This window comes from Xyrauchen texanus, chromosome 27, assembly GCF_025860055.1.
Source record: "Xyrauchen texanus isolate HMW12.3.18 chromosome 27, RBS_HiC_50CHRs, whole genome shotgun sequence".
In the NCBI taxonomy this organism is placed as follows: Eukaryota; Metazoa; Chordata; class Actinopteri; order Cypriniformes; family Catostomidae; genus Xyrauchen; species Xyrauchen texanus.
The window spans coordinates 24,157,493-24,177,220 of NC_068302.1; the positions used below are offsets into that span (position 1 = coordinate 24,157,493).

Here is a 19,728-nt window from a genome sequence, read left to right on the forward strand (position 1 = left end):
TGCATGCTCTTCTTGATGTGGCGCATAAGCTTTTGCTTTACGCAGATTATATTTTATTATTTGTCTCTGACCCCACTAGATCTATGCCTTGCCTCCACAGAATTATTAATTCCTTTTCTAAGTTCTCAGTTTACAGAGTTAATAGGTCTAAATCCAAAGCTTTGGCTCTGACAGTGTACTGCCTGGTAATGGCTTTTCAGCCGGGCGCATTCCAGTGGCTCAAACAGGGCATTAAGTATTTGGGTATTATATTCCCTGGCAAATTTGTGTGATTTAGTTAGAGTTAATTTTGACACTTTAATAAAAAGGTTTTGAGCAATGTGGGCAGGTGGGCTTCATTACATTTATCTATGACTGTCATATACATTCCAAAAAATTACATTAAACAATTATATGGCAAAATCTCAGAAGTTCCTGATGAAAAAGGCACATGGCAAAGTTTTGGGTAGTGCTGGGTAATTGTTTAAATGGTTTTGATTCAAGACAACATAATTTTGCACTTGCTCCCTATTTAAAAATGGCTATTCCTTTGGTCTCAAACTCATTGGTCAGAACAGAAAAAAGAACCACAAAGTAAAAAAGTGACTGTCATACCCTTAAACATCAGTCACAGACTTAAAACTAGAATAGTAAACTAAATAATGCTTATTAGAGAGGGTATAGAACCTTCCAAATAGTACATAGCTGTAAACAAATGTACAGTACTGTAATGATTACCCTGTCTTGTCTCTCTGTTGCCCCCTTGTTTTCTATCTTGTCACTTTTCACTTCTTAAGTTTTCACTTTAGTCCCTTATTTAATTCCATAGTCCACCCTGTCTCGTTTCACTGTTGCCCTCTCGTTTTCCATCTTGTTGTCACTTTAGTCCTTTATTTGATTCCACAACCCTCTGTTAGCGTTCGTATTCACTGTTCATTGTTTACACCTGCCCTGGTTAATTTGCCTTTGGTTTCTGTTTATCACCTTGTTACCTTGTTTGAGTTCTGTTCTTTCATTGGCCACCTTTCCCACGTTTGTCTATTTATACCCCGTGTCTTTGTGCTGTCTTTGTCGATCGTTGTTTGATGTCAACCTGGTGTGTGATTCTCCCTCGAATGCCCTCTTTGTTCATCTCGTGTTTAGTTTATACTTTTGTGTTTCCTTTCCCCATCGTGGGCTGTTCCTTTGTGTTTTTCCTGTGCTGTTCATTTAATAAAGTTTGAACTGCGTTTGGATCCGTACCTCCTCGTCTGCCTCATTGCTCAAACGTAACAAGTTCATATCAGCCCAACACAAACAAGGCTAATGCTGTTAAAATGGAACACACATGATGGCCACATGACATGTTGAATGAATCTGCTTTTAGACTGAAATGAAAATCTTATATTGAGTTAAGACCACCAGGGATCCAGCAAACAGTCTTTTTTGCCTTTTCCTTTTTGAGGGTGTCCAAGGTTCTCCAGAAACCAAACTCACAAGGCATCTTGGAAAGACTGTTTTGGGTCAGTTTTTGCTTGTTTATGTTTCTTGAATGGGCATAGACAAGACTGGAATCGGATCTTTGAATGACGCCTCAAGATTTCATTTTAATAGTCAAGGTTAGGAGTTCTGATTTGGGATGCACCTGCTATGCTTTGTATCCAGTTGACAACAAATATATGAACAGGAAGAGCACATCTGAGATTCGCGTTCACAATTGTAGGCACTTGTTAAATGCAAGCCCTGTTATACGAATGCTTGTGAATGATGCACTTGTCTCAGTGTGCCATGCAATAGCCAGATTCCTCATGTTTGCGCAGCAGTGACATGCACAAGAAGGTTTTGGAGCAGTTTTTAGCACTGGTATTTCTTCACATCCGAGTGGGTTTGCAGTTGAGCTAGGTGGTTGGACCTGTCTGCAAATGCACGACTGCAATGGGGACATGAAAATGGTTTCTCACCTGTATGTGTCCTAATATGCCCTTGCAGCAACCACAGCCTGGAGAAGGTTTCCCACACATGTTGGTCAGACCAGTGGCACCCGGCTTGAATCGGGCGGGGGAGGAATGTGATCAGGAAGAGGGCATGGCCGGGCCATGATGATGCACGGCCAGTGCTGAATCAGCTGATCAATAAGAAGCGGAGGCGAAAAATAAGGAGAAACTGCACTAAATGTGTGAAATCGTGGATATTCCAGGGACAGGCTCAAGGGAATTTCCCGAGCCTGTGTCAAAAGCTGGAGATAGCTGAAACATCTGATTAAAAACATTTTGTACAGCTTTTTCCTGTTCTGTTCCACATGCTGTCCAATCATCCAGAGGCAAAACACTAACTACCGGGATTGTATCTCCGCAGTGAAACATCTGAGGAAACCTGAGGCTAAAGGTTTTGCTATTTTTTTCCCCGTTTTGGAATGCCCAACTTCCAATGCGCTCTAAGTGCTCATGGTGGCGTATTGACTTGCCTCAATCCGGATGGCGGAGGATGAATCTCAGTTGCCTCCGTGTCTGAAACCTTCAATCCGCGCATCTCATCAAGTGGCTTTTTGAGTGCATTACCGTGGAGAAATAGCACATGTGAAGGCTTCACGCTATTCTCCGTGGTATTCATGCACAACTTACCATGTGCCCCACCGAGAACCATATTATAGCAACCACGAGGCGGTTACCCCATGTGACTCTACCCTCCCTAGCAACCGGGCCAATTTCGTTGCTTAGGAGACCTGGCAGTCACTTAGTACACCCTGGATTCAAACTCAAGACTCCAGGGGTGGTAGTCAGCATCTTTACTCGCTGAGCTACCCAGGACCACAGGTTTTGCTATTTTTAACATTACAATAGCTTTTCAGTTGTGTATATTATGCTTTATTAGCTTTGAAAGTGCTCAGATTTTAAATAAAGTGCTTGAACTTGCTTAAAATTTAGGTTAAATAGGATGCCAAGTTTGTATATAAATATGTTATTTACCACAGCTGTAAGGATGAAAATGCACCTTGAAAATGCCTGAAAAGGGTTTGATTTGACTTTGGAAATGGTGTAGGAGCCCTGCAGAATAAATAACTGAGCCTTTCTTACCAGGTCCGAGTGGGAGCATAAAAAATTTTGCTATTTGTTCCTGAACCATGTGCAGCAATCTATAAGGTTTTAAAAGAGAAAAGATATATGTTATATATGTTTTCTTTTTTGATAATTTGAATTTTATAGTGCAGTTTGTAGGCATTTGGACATTGACGCATGGCCACATGACTACAAGTTGTCAGGGGTCTGACATACGAAATTAGCTGCCATGAAACTAGCCTCCATGTGTTTTAGATTTTACTTTCTTGTTTTTCAGTGCCCAGACACAGTGGAACATTGGCAGCAAGTAGCCGATGGATTCCTGTCTCAGTGGAACTTCCCAAACTGCCAATGCTACAACACGAGCCAAGCAGCTCAGGGATGAACTATGCCGTTACATAAATTCTGACATCGATGCGGGGCCTTTTCAGTGGTGCAAAATATAGGAAATGTGTTAAATACTGACAAACTTGTTGGTTTCCATAAGTTGGCATTGGTTTCAGTTCTGTGGTTGTAGTCTGAAATTGAAAAATAAACTTTTGCATTATGTTTAAAAAAATTTGGTAGTAAAAATCAAAAATATGAGTGTGCAGGAATTATTTATATATACATCTGTTATAACTAGTCCTTTGTTGCCACATGTAATATTACAGATGTGTAAACTGTCTGTCAGAGGTTTCTAATGCCAGGCCCTGGCCCTCTGAATACTTTAAGATGCAGTTGTCCACCACATGCTGGAAATGTGGCAGTAAATGTGGGGACAACTTCCACATTCTGTGCTCAATGTTTTTGCAGTAGGCAGAGATGGCATCATTGTGGTCTTCCAGAAAAGCTAAACTTTTTTGGGTTTTACCCATGGTGCGCATCAAGTATGTTGTCTCCTCACTTGTGGACTCGTCTAGCATCTTTCTGAAAATTGGGCTCTATTTGGTTGGGGTGTGGTCAGATGTAAAATGTCTGGTGTGAATAAGCTTCCCTCACAGTGTGGACAAATTGATATTATAATGGCTTTATACAGATGCACTTCATGGCACATTGCAGAAGATAATGGGAGAGTGAAACCAATGGGGCTTTTCCACTGCACAGTACGGCTGGACTTGACTCTACTCGCTTTTTGGGGGTTTTCCACTGTGGATAGTACCTGGTACTTTTTTAGTACCACCTCAGTCAAGGTTCCAAGCCAGCCGAGCTGATACTAAATGTGACATCAAAACCCTGCAGATCACTGATTGGTCAGAGAAAATAGTCACTACCTGCGTCATTGCTATATAGATGGCAGATTAGCTTACCATCGTTCGTCATCTTTGAGCTAAAACAGTGATGTCCTTTTCTACGTTTGGTGTATGATTTCTCAAACTCTCCTGTTTTTTTAGCGGTATATTGTCTTGCTGCCATCAGCCTCTTTGAAACAAATTTGTTGTCTTGCTGTGAAAAACATGCCACATGCCGAGAATCAATAACACCATTCATTCATTGCTCCTTTGTTGTGTGTTTGTGTCACGTTTAAGATGACGTCACGGCAGTAGAGGAGGCGCAACTATGACGATCAACCACTAAACTGCATTGGAAAAGCAAGCTTAGAAAAGTAAAGCGAGTCGAGTCAAATTGTAACATGCAGTGGAAAATTGCCATAAGTTAACGTATGAAAGGCTACATGTGAATAGAGGGGTAGAAACCCTCTCCTGGACAATCAGTGGCCACTTCTTGCACATTTTTATTTACGTTTCTGTCATGTAGCAGATGTTTTTATCCAAAGCGACTTACAATAAGTAAATGAAAGAAGCAACACTCAACAAATAGAAGTTAGGTTGGAAGTGGTCTCCTTCCTTTTTGTATGGGGCTCTAAAAACTGCAGCTGGGTCAGGATCCATTGCTGCGTGCCTCCAAAACTTCCTGAGGGTGCAAGTTTATTGTACTGTATATACTGTGTTTGCAGAGAATCCCACCTCTTTCTGAGGTCTTTCTCTGAAAGACAAAGTCAAGTTTTGAAAGCATTGTGTTAGCTTGTCAAATTCATGTATATATGCAGTGCCAAAAAAAGTGTATTTTTGCTCTTCTTGTTGCGACAGGATGGATTCAAGACGCTAGCACATAACAACACAACTGCCTGTTCCATAACCGAAATAAACCTGGCTTATTTTGGTAAACAGAAAAAACAAATGATGTTTACCATGCACTAATGAACAATAACACAAACCGTTATGAACAGTTTCTGCTAAAGAGCTCAAAGGCCAAAAAGAAAATCTTATCTGACATAACAAGTTTGTTTTCGATTTCACGCCAGAGTTCTGCTTTCACCACTCGGTTGGCATAATGTTTTTTCTGTAATGTCATACAGAGCTGGCCTCTGCTGAATCATGTTGATCAGTTGGTCTTAAGTTTCTTCATTCCAGACGGCCATGTCATTATGAAAATATTTGTGTATTGGAATGCTCAGATGAGATGAAGATGAAAAATGAGAAGAGCCTTCTGTGCGTGTGCCCTCTTGACTTCGTCATTTGCTTGCTTTCGTCACTTAGATTTGTCCTCTCGTGCACTGGTTCACTAAGCTGAACAGCCAATCAGACACCTTGGAAACTGCATAGCAAACAGATGGGGATATCCTAGCAGCAAAGTAACAAATCACATATCTCTGCACCAGACATCGTAGAGACTTTTGTTCATTTAAATCAGGGAAGCAAGGATCATTTTGAGTGTCACCTTGGTAACTTCCTAGCAACCAGATGGGGTTACCCTAGCAACCAAGTAACATATCACATATTTCTGCACCAGAACATTGTATAGACTTCCGGTTTCATACATTTGACTCAGGGTAGCAAGGAGCCTTTTTAGTATCAACTTAGTAACTGCCTAGTAACCAGCTGGGGTTGGAAAATGATACATATAACTAAGAGTTTTAATGTTATCATCCTCAAATTTGAAATAGAACAGTATTAGACTTGTGGCTTCACTCCACTATATTTCTATGCATGAACAAGTCCATTGTCTTATATTTCATATAAATATTTATGGAAAAAATTGCAGATCACTTTACAATGAATTTGAGCTTGTCTAACAATTTTTATAAACTACTGCCATTGTATTGAGTGTTCTTGTTGCTCAAACATGAGGGTGCTTGGAAACAGGTATTATGACACAAATGCTGTCGGTTTAGCTGAACTTGTATTGAACCCGGAATATTCCTTTAATTTCCTTATATTTACAGGTTTGTTATGACTATGAGAACCCTGCAAGTTGTGTTGTAAATATGGCATTTTGTAAGGCAGAGCGTCATTTTATGTTTTTCTTTGGAATTTCATTTAATAAGATTTAATGTGAAGATTTAAATCACACTGCAGTTATAGGACATGTGGTTTTTAGCCTTGCATCTGTTTTTCACTTTATAAACAGTATAAGAGAGAGAGAGAGAGAGAGAGAGAGAGAGAGAGAGAGAGAGAGAGAGAGAGAGAGAGAGAGAGAGAGAGAAAGAGAGTAGCTGACACAGAACTGCAGGCATGGCAGAACTGCATGAATGATTTTGATTAATTTACAGGCTGTATACATCCCCTGGGTAATCAATGTACTAAAAAAAAATTATAATTAATAATGACTAACATGAATAAAATACTAATTTACTTAAAATCAATAAGGTCCTCTGGGATAGGTGTGCTCTTCCTTTAGTCTTTATTACAGATGGAGAGATAAAGATAAGAAAATTAGGCTGAAATATGAATCAGAGAATTAGAGGGAAAGAAACATCAAGGCTGACACTTAGGAACCATAAGGAAACAGATCAACAAATGCTAGTATAAAAAAAAAAACATTAGTAAAAAAAATTCAGCAAGCCTACTCAAAACATAGAAATGCAACCAAGTTTCTCCAGATAAATCGCTGGTCTTATGTCAGAATCTGCATTAAACTCAAACCACACTGTGTAGACAATGTGTTTTATAAAAACAGGTTCATTATGTAAGCTTATAATTTAGAGTGCAACACTCTTATCAAAGCCAACACTTATAGATAGATCAAGTACAGATGAGGAAAAGGGTACAACAGGGAACATAATCGGATTGTGTATTGCTATTATCATTTCAAATTCTGAACAAATATACTTTTGAAATGACTATTTGACTCTCTCCTCTCTTTGCCTCCACACACAAAGTCATTTTGACAGAAAACAGGGATCACAGGGCCATATCCTGATCAATTAGAGCACAACCTTTGATCGTGTTCTTTGAGAAGTCCCACAACTTGCATAAACATTAGTCACCTATGGAAACCCAGCCCTTGAATATCCAAATGCTCTTTTTGCCGTTATATCAGCAAAAAAGTTGTAGTTTAAACAATCTTCTGCTCAGTCAACTCCAGGAATTTTACCATATCTTGTTGCAATGTCAAAACCAAACAAAAAAATTATGTTTCAATCCCATCAACCATTTGTGAATTTATTCAGAAAAGATACATCTCAGACACCTTACACAAGAAGCCATAGGGAGATAAAATATGATTGTTTTTACAAAGCAAAAGTACTGGAGTGCTGCAGTTGCTATGTTTCATACTATTCCAAGTTTTTTGTAAAGCAGGGTTTTTTTTATTAAATAATATGTTCTTTTGGTATCAAATCCTCTTGTTTGGGTATGTAAAACATTACCAGGATGATATGTGTGTCACAGCTCCAGTAACATCTGTGATTGTAAAGATAAATTTAAGGTTTGTGTGTGTATGTGTTAGGAATGAGTCGATGCATCTTCAAAACTGATGATGCTAGACTCCTGTAGTCCTGTGGGATTTTGAGTGGAGCTGGGTGCTGGTGGCAAAGGCTCACGGGATGAAAGGAGAGGAGTGTCAGTCTGCACTTCTTCGTCTTCATCATCCTCCTCATCTTCCATGCTTGGCCAAGCTGACTGGTCTTCCACACGCTTCAGACGCTCGTTGAGAGCCTTCAATGCCAATTGCCTGTAGGAAAATAAAAGTAAATCAACAGCCCATCAAAGTACGGGTAAACATGTATATATTATATCCGAGAGCAGCCAGACTGATCTAATTCCAGTTTTACTTTATAAATAAACGTAGAACTTTTTGTTAGCTCTATAAAGTTTCAGCCTCTGTGAATACACTCACCTCCGCCTTTCTGCATCTTGTGGGTCTGTGTCTGGCAGGCTAATTGTAATTGAAGATGGAGCCCCAACATCATAGCGCTTCACCATCTTACGACAAACTTTTATCTTTACCAATGCAGTATGCACAAGCCCTGCTGCAAACCCAATGGCTGGTTGCAATGCCTCTGGGAAGAAGGAGGCGAAGGCAAAGTGGTCTGACATGTCTCCACGCCCCCTAGAATGCCTCTGGTAGAAGCGCAGGTAAACCCACCCAGATAGAGCTCCATAGCCACATGCCGCTAGTGACGCTGAAGTGTCCAGAAGCCCTGCTAGACGCAGGACAGCTATAGCAAGCAGAGCTAGAGCGGGTGCAGCTTTCAAGCGGACTTGTGGCACTCGAAGCACCGTGGTGTCACCTGCAGTCTGTTTCAGTGCTACAAGAATGCCTCCTAGAAAAGCAGGTGCGCCGTACACCCGTACAGCAAACAGGTAGTCCAAGTCAAAGGTTGCAGCATAGGTGAGAAGGTAGGAGAGTGCAGAGAGGAGACCGGCTGCTACATTTACCACAGTGAAGAAGATGAGCAGCTCCAATGCTCCCCATAGTGGCTCCAATAGCCGACCGGCAACCATGACTGTACCAATGTTCACTGCCATGCCAAAAAGATTCTGCTCTACCACCGCATGGGTCAGAAGTGTCCAAATCCAGAAGTTTGGTGGGAAAAGGAAGCCAGGTGTGACACCAAGCAGGTAAGGAGTGTTAGCAGCCCAGGAGAGCAGGTACAATAGAATCACTATGACACAGATGGACTTCACCACCACACTTGTGCTAGCGAGAGCACTCAGGAAATGCTGCCGTGCCACAGGCAGATAACGGTTCATCCTGATGTATGGATGTTCTTAGTCGTAAACGTTCTGGAAGTGCCGAACCCAAGAAATCAGCTGTTGGTGTCAACAGGGCTGCAGGTACACAACCATGAGATCTAACCCACCAACAGTGGAGTGACCTCAACAACAGAGGTTCTTCAACATGCCGGGCAACTTTCAATAATGGGATGGTGTCTTTGTGGCGAGGAATGACACAATATTACCTCAGACCTCTCTTACAGGTGATTGCAACACTTCTGACGAGATGGCTAGAACTTGTTTTCACTCAAGAAAAATAGCAATGCTGTAATATTAATTCCAAGGAAAGTGCCCCCAAAAAATAAAGAACATAATACATACAATTTGGTGTTATAATATATACAAAATGCTTTTGAAAACTAAAGCTTCAATCAAACACACTGATGACTTTGTTGCGAAATAAGTACATTTCCCTTACTGACAAAACATCATTATGATTATTTACCCGGACAGGTTTTCCTGTGTTAGTTTTTAAGCTATAATTCATCACTTGTGAGTTTCTATCAGGGTCACCTGAAGTACTCTACCTGCTTATCAGCACCAACTATCGTCTAATAACACTCCATAAACCGTTTTAATATATTTTGCATGTTAGTTTGTTAGTTTAATACTTTATAAACGTCTTTAGAGTTCATTTCTGGCACTTGCTGTTTGTTTTACGGGTATAACAAGCGATGAAAGTAAACATATAAACAGCTTTCGCTCCGGTGTCATGTCCTCCTAGACCGGCCTGGAGTCGCAGTTAAGTCCGGGTATTTCCTCTCAAAACAGGCCTCCAGGTGGCAGGTTTGAAGGCAGTACGCGTGAATCCGAAAAACACCCCCCGATGGTTCGCCTTTTAAATTCCTAATGTCGACATTTCCACTAAATTCCCTTGAAATTGGTTGTTTTCAAATATGGCTCTCCCAGCTAACAGCCACAAAGCACAAACATCAGATTTGCAAACGTAACCGTCCAGCGTAGCGAATGGGCGTGTTGTGACAGCGTGGAGCCAAGGCTGTTGGGAAATGTAGTTCGTGGTAGAAAAGGTCACTTTTTCTAATAACGCTGTCAAGGAATATTCCAGGTTCGTTACAAGTTATGCAACTGTTTCAGTGTTAAAATACTTCTATCCAAGCTTAATATGCAGAGACAACTATAAGTTAGCCATTCATAGATACATTTTCTTGAAAACTGTAAACACTGTCTCTATTGCACTCTAAGACCCCACCCAACATCATTACTTAACAAATGGTGTGAGTTAGGGGACTAATAAACTATATCTGTTTAACAGTTGACAAGGGTCTTATTCAGAAAGGTGTTTTGAAAATGTTCATTCTTTTTGCATTGTTATGCTCTTGTAGACCTTTCTTTTACATCATCTCCCACCTCCAATAAAAGAAAGTAGTTAAGAGGTTGTTGAATAGAGGTAGACCGATATATATCAGTTTTATAGATTAATCGGTGCTGATGGTTGCATTTTGGAACAATCAGTTATCTGCAAAAATCTGTAGATAGTTGACAATAGATTTTTCATCATTCAGTCATTTCAAAATAAGAGTCCCCAGTGTGTTTCAGACATGTTTATACTTAAAACTCCCACGTTCTCCACACCTGGAGTCACAAGTTCGAATCCAGGATGTGCTGAGTGACTCCAGTCAGGCTCCCTAAGCAACTAATTGGCCCAGTTGCTTGGGTGGGTAGAGGCACGTTGGGTTAACCTCCTCGTGGTCACTATAATGTGGTTCTTGCTCTCAGGGACACGTTGTGAATCGTGCGTCGATGCTGCAGAGAATCCGCGATAATGCAATAATGCATCTTATCACATGTCACGTGATAAGGTGCATGGATTGACTGTCTCAGACGCGGATGCAACTGAGATTCGTCCTCCATCACCCGGATTGAGGCAAGCCACTACGCAAACATGAGGACATAGAGAGCATTGAGAATTGGGCCATTTATTTGGGGAGAAAAGGGTCGAAATTCCAAAAAAACTAAACAAAACAAAAACAAACAGACTCTCACGTTCTGTACCAAATCTTAATTTTTATCAAGTAAAGCATTTTGAATCAGAATCATATTGAACTTTATTGCCAAGTGTGCTCATGTACACAAGGAATTTATTTATTTTTTGTTTATAGGGGAAACAAGCAAGTGCACACAGAACATTACAGTGAGACACAGAATATAAAACAAGGTAAGAGTATAAATAGACATACAAAAAAAAAATAAAAAATAGGACATATAACATAGAATGTTATAATGGGGCAGTGGTGGCTCAGCGGTTAAGGCTCTGGGTTACTGATCAGAAGGTCATGGGTTCAAGCCCCAACACCACCAAGACACCACTGTTGGGCCCTTGAGCAAGGCCCTTGAACCTATCTGCTCCAGGGGCGCTGTATCATGGCTGACCCTGCACTCTGACCCCAGCTTAGCTGGGATATGTGAAAAATAAATAATTTCACCATGTATATGCAGAAATGTATGTATAATGTGTGACAATTGGTCAAATTAAATTATTAAATTAATTAAATTGAATGGTATATGTACATGTGCAAGTGGTAATATATGTGCAAGGTAGGGGTATGTACAGTCATTTAATTAAATGTGAGTGAATTTACAAATGCTGGCAGCCAAATGTTTGTAATAATGTACAGCTTTTGCTCGTATGGAAATAAATTGCTACTTTTATTCAACTGATGTTGAACTGTTCAACTGATCACAATTGCTATTACAATTTGAAAAACATTTTTTTTCAGAACTTCTTAAACTACTTCAGAATTCTCATCAAAAAATCCTCCACCTGCAGCAATGACAGCTTTGCAGATCCTTGGTATTCTAGCTGTCAGTTTGTCCAGATACTCAGGTGACAGTTCACCCCATGCTTCCGTAGCACTTGCCATAGATGAGGCTGTCTTGTCGGGCACTTCTCATGCATCTTACAGTCTAGCTGATCCCACAAAATCTCAGTGGGGTTAAGATCCATAACACTCTTTTCCAATTCTCTGTTGTGCAATGTCTGTGTTTCTTTGCCCACTCTTACCTTTTATTTTTCGGTTTCAAAAGTGGCTTTTTCTTTGCATTTCTTCCCATAAAGGCTGCACCCCTGAGTCTTCTCTTTACTGATGTACATGAAACTGGTGTTGAGTGGGTAGAATTCAATGAAGCTGTCAGCTGAAGACACGCAAGGCATCAATTTCTCAAACTAGAGACTCTGATGTACTTATCCTCTTGTTTAGGCGTAGTTGTATCTGGGCCTTCCACATCTTGGTTCTTGTTGGAGCCAGTTGTCCTTTGTCTTTGAAGATGTATTGTACACCTTCGTATGAAATCTTCAAGCGTCGTATAGCCTTCATTCCTCAAAACAATTATTGACTGACAAGTTGCAAGAGAAAGTTGTTTCTTTTTTTTTGTTGCCATTTTTGACCTAATATTGACCTTAAGACATGCCAGTCTATCAAATACTGTGGCAACTCAAAAACAAACACAAAAACAATGTTAAGCTTAATTTAATGAACCAAATAGCTTTCAACTGTGTTTGATATAATGGTGTGGAGCAGGAGTGGTCATGTCTGTCATTGGAGAGAGAGGAAGGGGCATCACCTGGTGATTAATGACACGTAACACCTGTGTCTCGTTACAGTGAAGATGGAGATGGGCTAGTCCCAGTCACATAGACCTGATGGTCTGTGAAGCTAAATGCTGCTGAACATAATATTTAGGAATTAGTGTTGTCTCTTATGGCTAAAGTAAATAACTTGTTGTGAAGCTGAAAATCCTGAATCTTCTACAAATGTTTTTTTTTTTTTCTAGTACCAAATTATCAATTTAGCATGAGGTGTTGAAGTGATGGCTGCTGGTAATGGGGCCTGTCTAGATTTGATAAAAAATGACTTGTGATGGTGCTGTTTTTTTTACATCAGTAATGTCCTGACTATACTTTGAGATCAGTCACTTTGGTGAATTAAAGTACCAATTTCCTTCCGAAACAGCAAAATCTGTACATTATTCCAAACTTTTGGGTGCCAGTGTACCTATATGTACACAACATATTTATACATTATTGCACAATGGGAGTCCTGAAGGCAGTTTAATTGTTCATGTGGTGCATGACCTGAGGGTGAAAACTGTTTTTGTGCATGGATGTTCTGGCGCTGAATGCTTTGTTGTTCAGAGGGAAACAGATAAAAAAGGGAGAGGGCAGGGTGTGTGGGGTTTTAGTTGAACAAAAAAACGGCATCTTGAGTTTTATTCATTTTGGGCTCTTTGTCTTTGCCCACCATAATAAAGTTTTTTTTTTTTTTTTTTTTAATTTGTATAAATCAGTTTGAACGAGTTTCATCCGATGAATCGTTTATCTGTCTTTCCCACCACCTTAGTTATCGGTTTTGGCAAAATCCACTGTCGGTCGACCTCTATTGATACATTTACATATCTCTCAAATCACATAGATGCATTTTTCGGCCTCATATCTCCTGAGTTTGCTCTTTCAAGGTAGTTTTGCAAGACTGATTTTCACAAGAATGCATGAGCAAGAACACATTGTTAGCATTGAGAAACACCCATTGTTTATTTTTCAAATTCCACTCAGTGGCACCAATGTCGCAGATATTACATACTTTATAACCTCTTCAACTCTGTTGAAAAGGGGTGCTATGTTGTGAAAAAAGTTTAAACTTAAAATGTTAAAGTCCTGGATACATAAGTACTTGCTTATTACTTGCACAGTAATTGTATATGATGTAATGCATTTAAATTGTCTGAATTATAATCTTTATAAAATATTTTTAACAATTGTAATTATTATATTCTAAATTACATTTATTTGGGAGCCGTAACAACAATTTTGCTTTTTAATAATATTAATAATAATAATAAAACAGGGATGAATTGAGTTTTATTTGTATTTTATCAATATTGTGCCACAAATGCTGTCAATTGAGCTTAACTTTTATTGCGCCTGGAATATTCCTTTAAGGTCGAGGGTAACTGCTCGCTATTGGACGCTGTGGTTGGCTTTTGAAATGGCTGAGTCGTTTGAGCTAGTCTGACACTCTAAATCTGTTATTCATATATCCTTGTGCCCTAAAGAATCTGTGTTGTCAAGTGCATCAGTCTGTTGGATTCACCTTTAAGCTAGATGCTCTGGGTATATCTTGCTTTAAGGTGGTTTAACTGAATAACTTTCTAGGGTTTGTGACAGTTTTCTTTTCCATTGGTGTATGCATTGTGCTATCAGAGCCACTAGATGGCAGACGCATCTCATCTCACATCTGTGTGAAAAACCATACGTGTAGTTTTCTTTATAGCCCAAGCTGGTTGAGATCTAATATCACATTCCACAAGAGTCTGAGAAGGTTATGAGACAGCCTCAGTTGTGTTGAACACAATGTAAAAAAGACTCTCTGTTGCCATTTCACCTGCTCTCACTTGTATATCTGTAGTATTGCATACCCACTGGGATGCTGACAGGTCTTAATGCACATGTTGTATCATTATCAGCAGGTAGTGCAGGCAATCATATTAGGTCAGCAAGGACATTTATGTCTATTCATTCACCCTGGAAACACACACACACACACACACACACACACACACACACACACACACACACACACACACACACACACACACACACACACACACACACACATATGTTGTGTTTCCATGTTTTATGGGGACTTTCCATAGACATAATGGTTTTTATACTGTACAAACTTTATATTCTATCCCCTAAACCTAACCCTACCCCTAAACCTAACCCTCACAGAAAACTTTCTGCATTTTTACATTTTCAAAAAACATAATTTAGTATGATTTATAAGCTGTTTTCCTCATGGGGACCGACAAAATGTCCCCACAAGGTCAAAAATTTCGGGTTTTACTATCCTTATGGGGACATTTGGTCCCCACAAAGTGATAAATACACGCTCACACACACACACACACACACACACACACACACACACACACACACACACACACACACACACACACACACACACACACACACACACACACACACACACACGTTAAGCAAGAATTTCCCACAAATTCAATATGCCACAGTCCCACTAAAATGGAGGTTGTGGCACACTGCCAGTGAGCATAACATTTTATACCATTATAAATTAGCATCCTCTCCTGTCTTGCCCACCTCCAGCACCACACGTCCCACTCTTTACCAAACACCTGAGCGAGCCGAATTAACACCAAAATGCTTGGTTAGGAGATACAAATGTGTGTTGCATTTCAATGTGAGAATGAGAGCAAAGAGAAAGAGAGGGGGAGAATGGGGGAGGGCAATGATATTTGTGTCACTGAAAATTGTTGTCTATCTGAAACTTGGAAAAATACATTACAATGCAAACACAAAAGCACACTCATTGTCTTCTCTGATTCTCTCATTCTGTCATCGTGATGCAATCATACACTGAATCTATTCAAGTTTCATTCTGCATTCATCACACTTCTCATTTGTTCTCTTCTTGTTAACACTCTTTTGAACCATTTCTGTTACATTTTACACAGTGGTTACTGATGCCTTAAACAGTTTCATCTACTTGAATATGTTTTACTGATTTCACTTAATGGTAAATGGTAAATGGTCTGCACTTATATAGCGCTTTTTTATTAACCTTAGAGGTTACCAAAGCGCTTTACATTGTGTCCCAATCACCCATCCACACTCAATGTGATGATGTTTTTCAGGGGACACAGGCTTTTATGCTGAACACGTTACCTTCAGTCTCTTTTGATGGCACTAGGCTGGACATGACCAGATATTCCTAATTAAAGCCTCTAGTCTGCTGCCAAGCTTACTTGAAGTCACTGTTCATGGAAAAGATGAGTAGGGGAGAGAGAAACTAAAGAAGCAGAGATTAACTACAGCTTACATGAAAGACACGTTTATACATTGTGCTAAGCATCTTAAACACTTTTTGAGATCTGATGTTCATTAGCAGTGTTTTCAACACATCTAACATGGTCTTTCAAATGACACCGATGTAGATCATACTGACTCGTCTGTCCTCTGTATGGATGGCAAATAATTTTTCATCTGTTTAGGAGCTTGTTCTCATAATGCTATTCCAAAGAATCACATTAACATTGTACAAATGTAAAGGTACTAAGCCATTAAAAAAGTAATTAAAATGTGTCAAGAGTCATTTAACAGGACTTGTGGATGTTATGGCATATAGTGGTTTTAAGATGGAAATCAGAGGGTAACTGGTTCAAGCCCAAAAGGATGCAAGCATGATCTATTACCATGTCTCCTTGAGAAAGCTCCTGGAGGACTGTCCTTGTAAGTGTTCTGTTGATTGTTTATTTTCCAGTACACATGTCAAGTCTGATGATTTATATCATAATTCCAGCAGAAGTCTTAAATATACTTCTCCTCTCAAAAAGAATTTGGTCTTATTATTTTGGTCATAGACAATTTTTGTAGCTCCTTGAATCACGGGGACTGAATTGAGGGGGCAACTTTATTTTCGACTGAATAGTTCTGAACTGTTCATTATAAGTGGTCATGGTTCACTCCCTTGTTTGGTTTTATTAAGGAAATCTTTATCTCATGGATAATTTATTTTCAATTTGTACATGAGCCTCTGGAATACTCAATACTGATTGGTCAATGACACCATCTAGCAGTCTGATATTTCTGATTAACAACTGCACATCTGTGGATTAAGACATTTCAGACCGGTCATTTGGGTATTGCGAATCATTGTTCCTTATTCTCGGATAACTGCAATTTCTACAAGTAAGCTAATCAAATAATTTAAACTCATATTAATGTTTCATGTCTATCTATTTATTTGGCAAGTAGTCTTGTAATAAGATGGATTATGAGCAGTCAGACGGTCATTAATAACAAAATAAACACCAACAGAACTTTAATGCAAACTGGAGGAGGAATTCAGATGTTCAGTGATTTCTTTCTTCTCACATAATTACATAATTTTAAAGCAAATCAATGCTTCGTCTCCATTTATTTATTTATTTGGTTAGTAGCCTTGTAATAATGAGATAATCCACTTTGCGGCAGAGTCCTGATCACCCTGTCAGGGTTATTTTGCAGTAAGAACTGGCTGACTGTACATTATCCCTTATCCCTAAGTATTGAATAAAAATTGTGTTTTTTTGGTTCTTAAATGGCACTATTACAATACTACATGTAGCCAATTAGCTAAATGATAGAATATTAGAATTTGTGCTCTCTGATTTCTCTCTGGTCTACATGAAAATATGCTTTCATGAAAACTTTTAATGAAAAATTTAACCTTGTTTGAAATAAAAAAGGTTTCTGCATACAATGTATAGGGCTTTTTTCAATTCCCTGAGGGATTCAAAGATTTCTTTATAGAAGTTTTCAAAGTCAACCTTACACAACAAAACCATGTCATCAGAAAAAAACATCTGTCTAAACCTCTTACAATTCTTCTGCGTTTGTTGTTTTGGGACAGTTCTGGTGCAGGCAATTACAGTCAGACCACTCATTGTAAAAACAACATCAGACTGCTTCCATTCAACAGAGAAACTTTTGTCAATAAAAATACCCTTTACATTTTGGAGAACAAATCATAAAGGGGTATCAACTCAAGGTTATAAAATAAAATATTTGGTCAAAAGATTATCAATATACAGTAAACAGTATATTTGTATATTATATTGTCATTATCTTTTGTTATGAGAACATTGCAAACATTCCTGAGTGTAGCCGTTGCAATGGTTTAAAGGAACAAATTACATAAATGTATGCAGTAATAAGATTTACACTAAAAATAAACCTAACAAAGTAATATTGTTAGTCAGGATTTGCAACCTGATACACTGTACAGTCAGCTGACTGCCTTATATGACCTTGCACATCCACACACATAACTTTAACCACAAACACCAACATTGCCTTTCCATCTTCAATCCTAGATCTTTCTTCTATATATTTATTATTAATGTTTTCCACTAAAAAACATCCTTAAAACAAGACAGTGTACCTCTGGAGTAGGAGAGCATCAACTAAAAACATTGACTTGACTTGATATATAAAACAAAGTTTCAGCATCTTGACAATTCAAATGATTGATTTAGTGCATTTATCAAAGGCTAAAATAAGTTTGAATGGACCAGACCATTTTTAGAAACGAGTATAAAAAAAAATGCACTGTAAAAAGTAACCTGCAATTGTTACCATAGGGAACCATTTCTACCTGATCCTTAAAATTAGTTTTGTTGGTTTCGTTTGCAGATGTTAGTCTGTATCCTAAGATATTCAGGTTGATTCGATGATGTTAATTTGAATGAAACCAGTATTCAGATAAATGTTTCAGGTTAGAATTGTCTTTTTCAGTGTATAAAATTATCTTTAATCCATCTATTTATTAATAAAACTACAAAACATGCCAGTGTGTGGATTTACATTTATGTATTGTTATATTACACAACAGTATTTCATATATGTAAAGGGATTAATGGAAAGGAGGAGGCGAGAACCGGCTTGACAATATAAATGACATTTAATTAAATAAGAAGACACACACACAAACACACATGCGGCAGCTGCCCGTAAACACCCTCTCTCTCCCACACCACTTCCCGCAGTCAGCCTTTACCCATCTCGGAGGCTTGATTAGCCTGATAAGGGGCCGGGCGTGTAAAATCACAACCCAGCCACGCCCTCCAACCTGTCACAATGTATATTTGTGCTGAATCAATTTTATTTCCTGCTTTGGTCTCCTAAGCAACCAAAATTGGCCTGGTTGCTAGGGAGGGTAGAGTCACATGGGGAAACCTCCTCGTGGTCACGATTTGTGGTTCTCGCTCACAATGGGGTGTGTGGTAAATTGTGCATGGCTTGCAGAGAGTAGCATGAGCCTCCACATGCTGGGAGTCATGAAAAGTCCCACCACAGTGTCATTTCCGCCTGATGTCATTTTATGTATTGTGTTGAATGGAATTCTGTGGTGGAAATGACAGTGATTGAAATCATATTTGTAATATTTTAATGTTCTTCCCCTTTGTCTTGCTTAGGCTAATTTCATTGTATTCAACAGTTTGTACCCTAAATACACACAATTCGATAATATTTTCACACTTTTTGCATAATTTGCCAAATTGACAGAAAATGGAAATTATGCCAATTAAAGTGATAATTACCTTGAATTTTCTTTGTTTTCTTAAAATATCACTTGCCTAATACGCTCACCTAAAGGATTATTAGGAACACCTGTTCAATTTCTCATTAATGCAATTATCTAATCAACCAATCACATGGCAGTTGCTTCAATGCATTTAGGGGTGTGGTCCTGGTCAAGACAATCTCCTGAACTCCAAACTGAATGTCAGAATGGGAAAGAAAGGTGATTTAAGCAATTTTGAGCGTGGCATGGTTGTTGGTGCCAGACGGGCCGGTCTGAGTATTTCACAATCTGCTCAGTTACTGGGATTTTCACGCACAACCATTTCTAGGGTTTACAAAGAATGGTGTGAAAAGGGAAAAACATCCAGTATGCGGCAGTCCTGTGGGCAAAAATACCTTGTTGATGCTAGAGGTCAGAGGAGAATGGGCCGACTGATTCAAGCTGATAGAAGAGCAACTTTGCCTGAAATAACCACTCGTTACAACCGAGGTATGCAGAAAAGCATTTGTGAAGCCACAACACGCACAACCTTGAGGTGGATGGGCTACAACAGCAGAAGACCCCACCGGGTACCACTCATCTCCACTACAAATAGGAAAGAGAGGCTACAAT

General features: G+C 39.1%; 1 protein-coding gene across 1 annotated transcript; it reads right to left on the reverse strand.

The window, feature by feature from the left end:
- Nucleotides 1–6,665: 6,665 nt before the first annotated feature.
- Nucleotides 6,666–9,948, reverse strand: LOC127621006 (transmembrane protein 115-like). Its single transcript, XM_052094412.1, has 2 exons — nt 8,115–9,948; nt 6,666–7,949 (listed from the first exon to the last, which is right to left on the reverse strand). Exons 1-2 carry the CDS (start codon nt 8,969–8,971, stop codon nt 7,721–7,723), a joined length of 1,086 nt encoding a protein of 361 aa, XP_051950372.1. The 5' UTR covers nt 8,972–9,948; the 3' UTR covers nt 6,666–7,720.
- Nucleotides 9,949–19,728: the final 9,780 nt, after the last annotated feature.

Coding starts and splice junctions, on each gene's coding strand:
- LOC127621006 (XM_052094412.1), bottom strand. CDS start 8,971: ATGAACCGTTATCTGCCTGTGGCACGGCAGCATTTCCTGAGTGCTCTC. Junction 7,950..8,114: donor CAAGATGCAGAAAGGCGGAG/GTGAGTGTATTC, acceptor ATTTTCCTACAG/GCAATTGGCATTGAAGGCTC.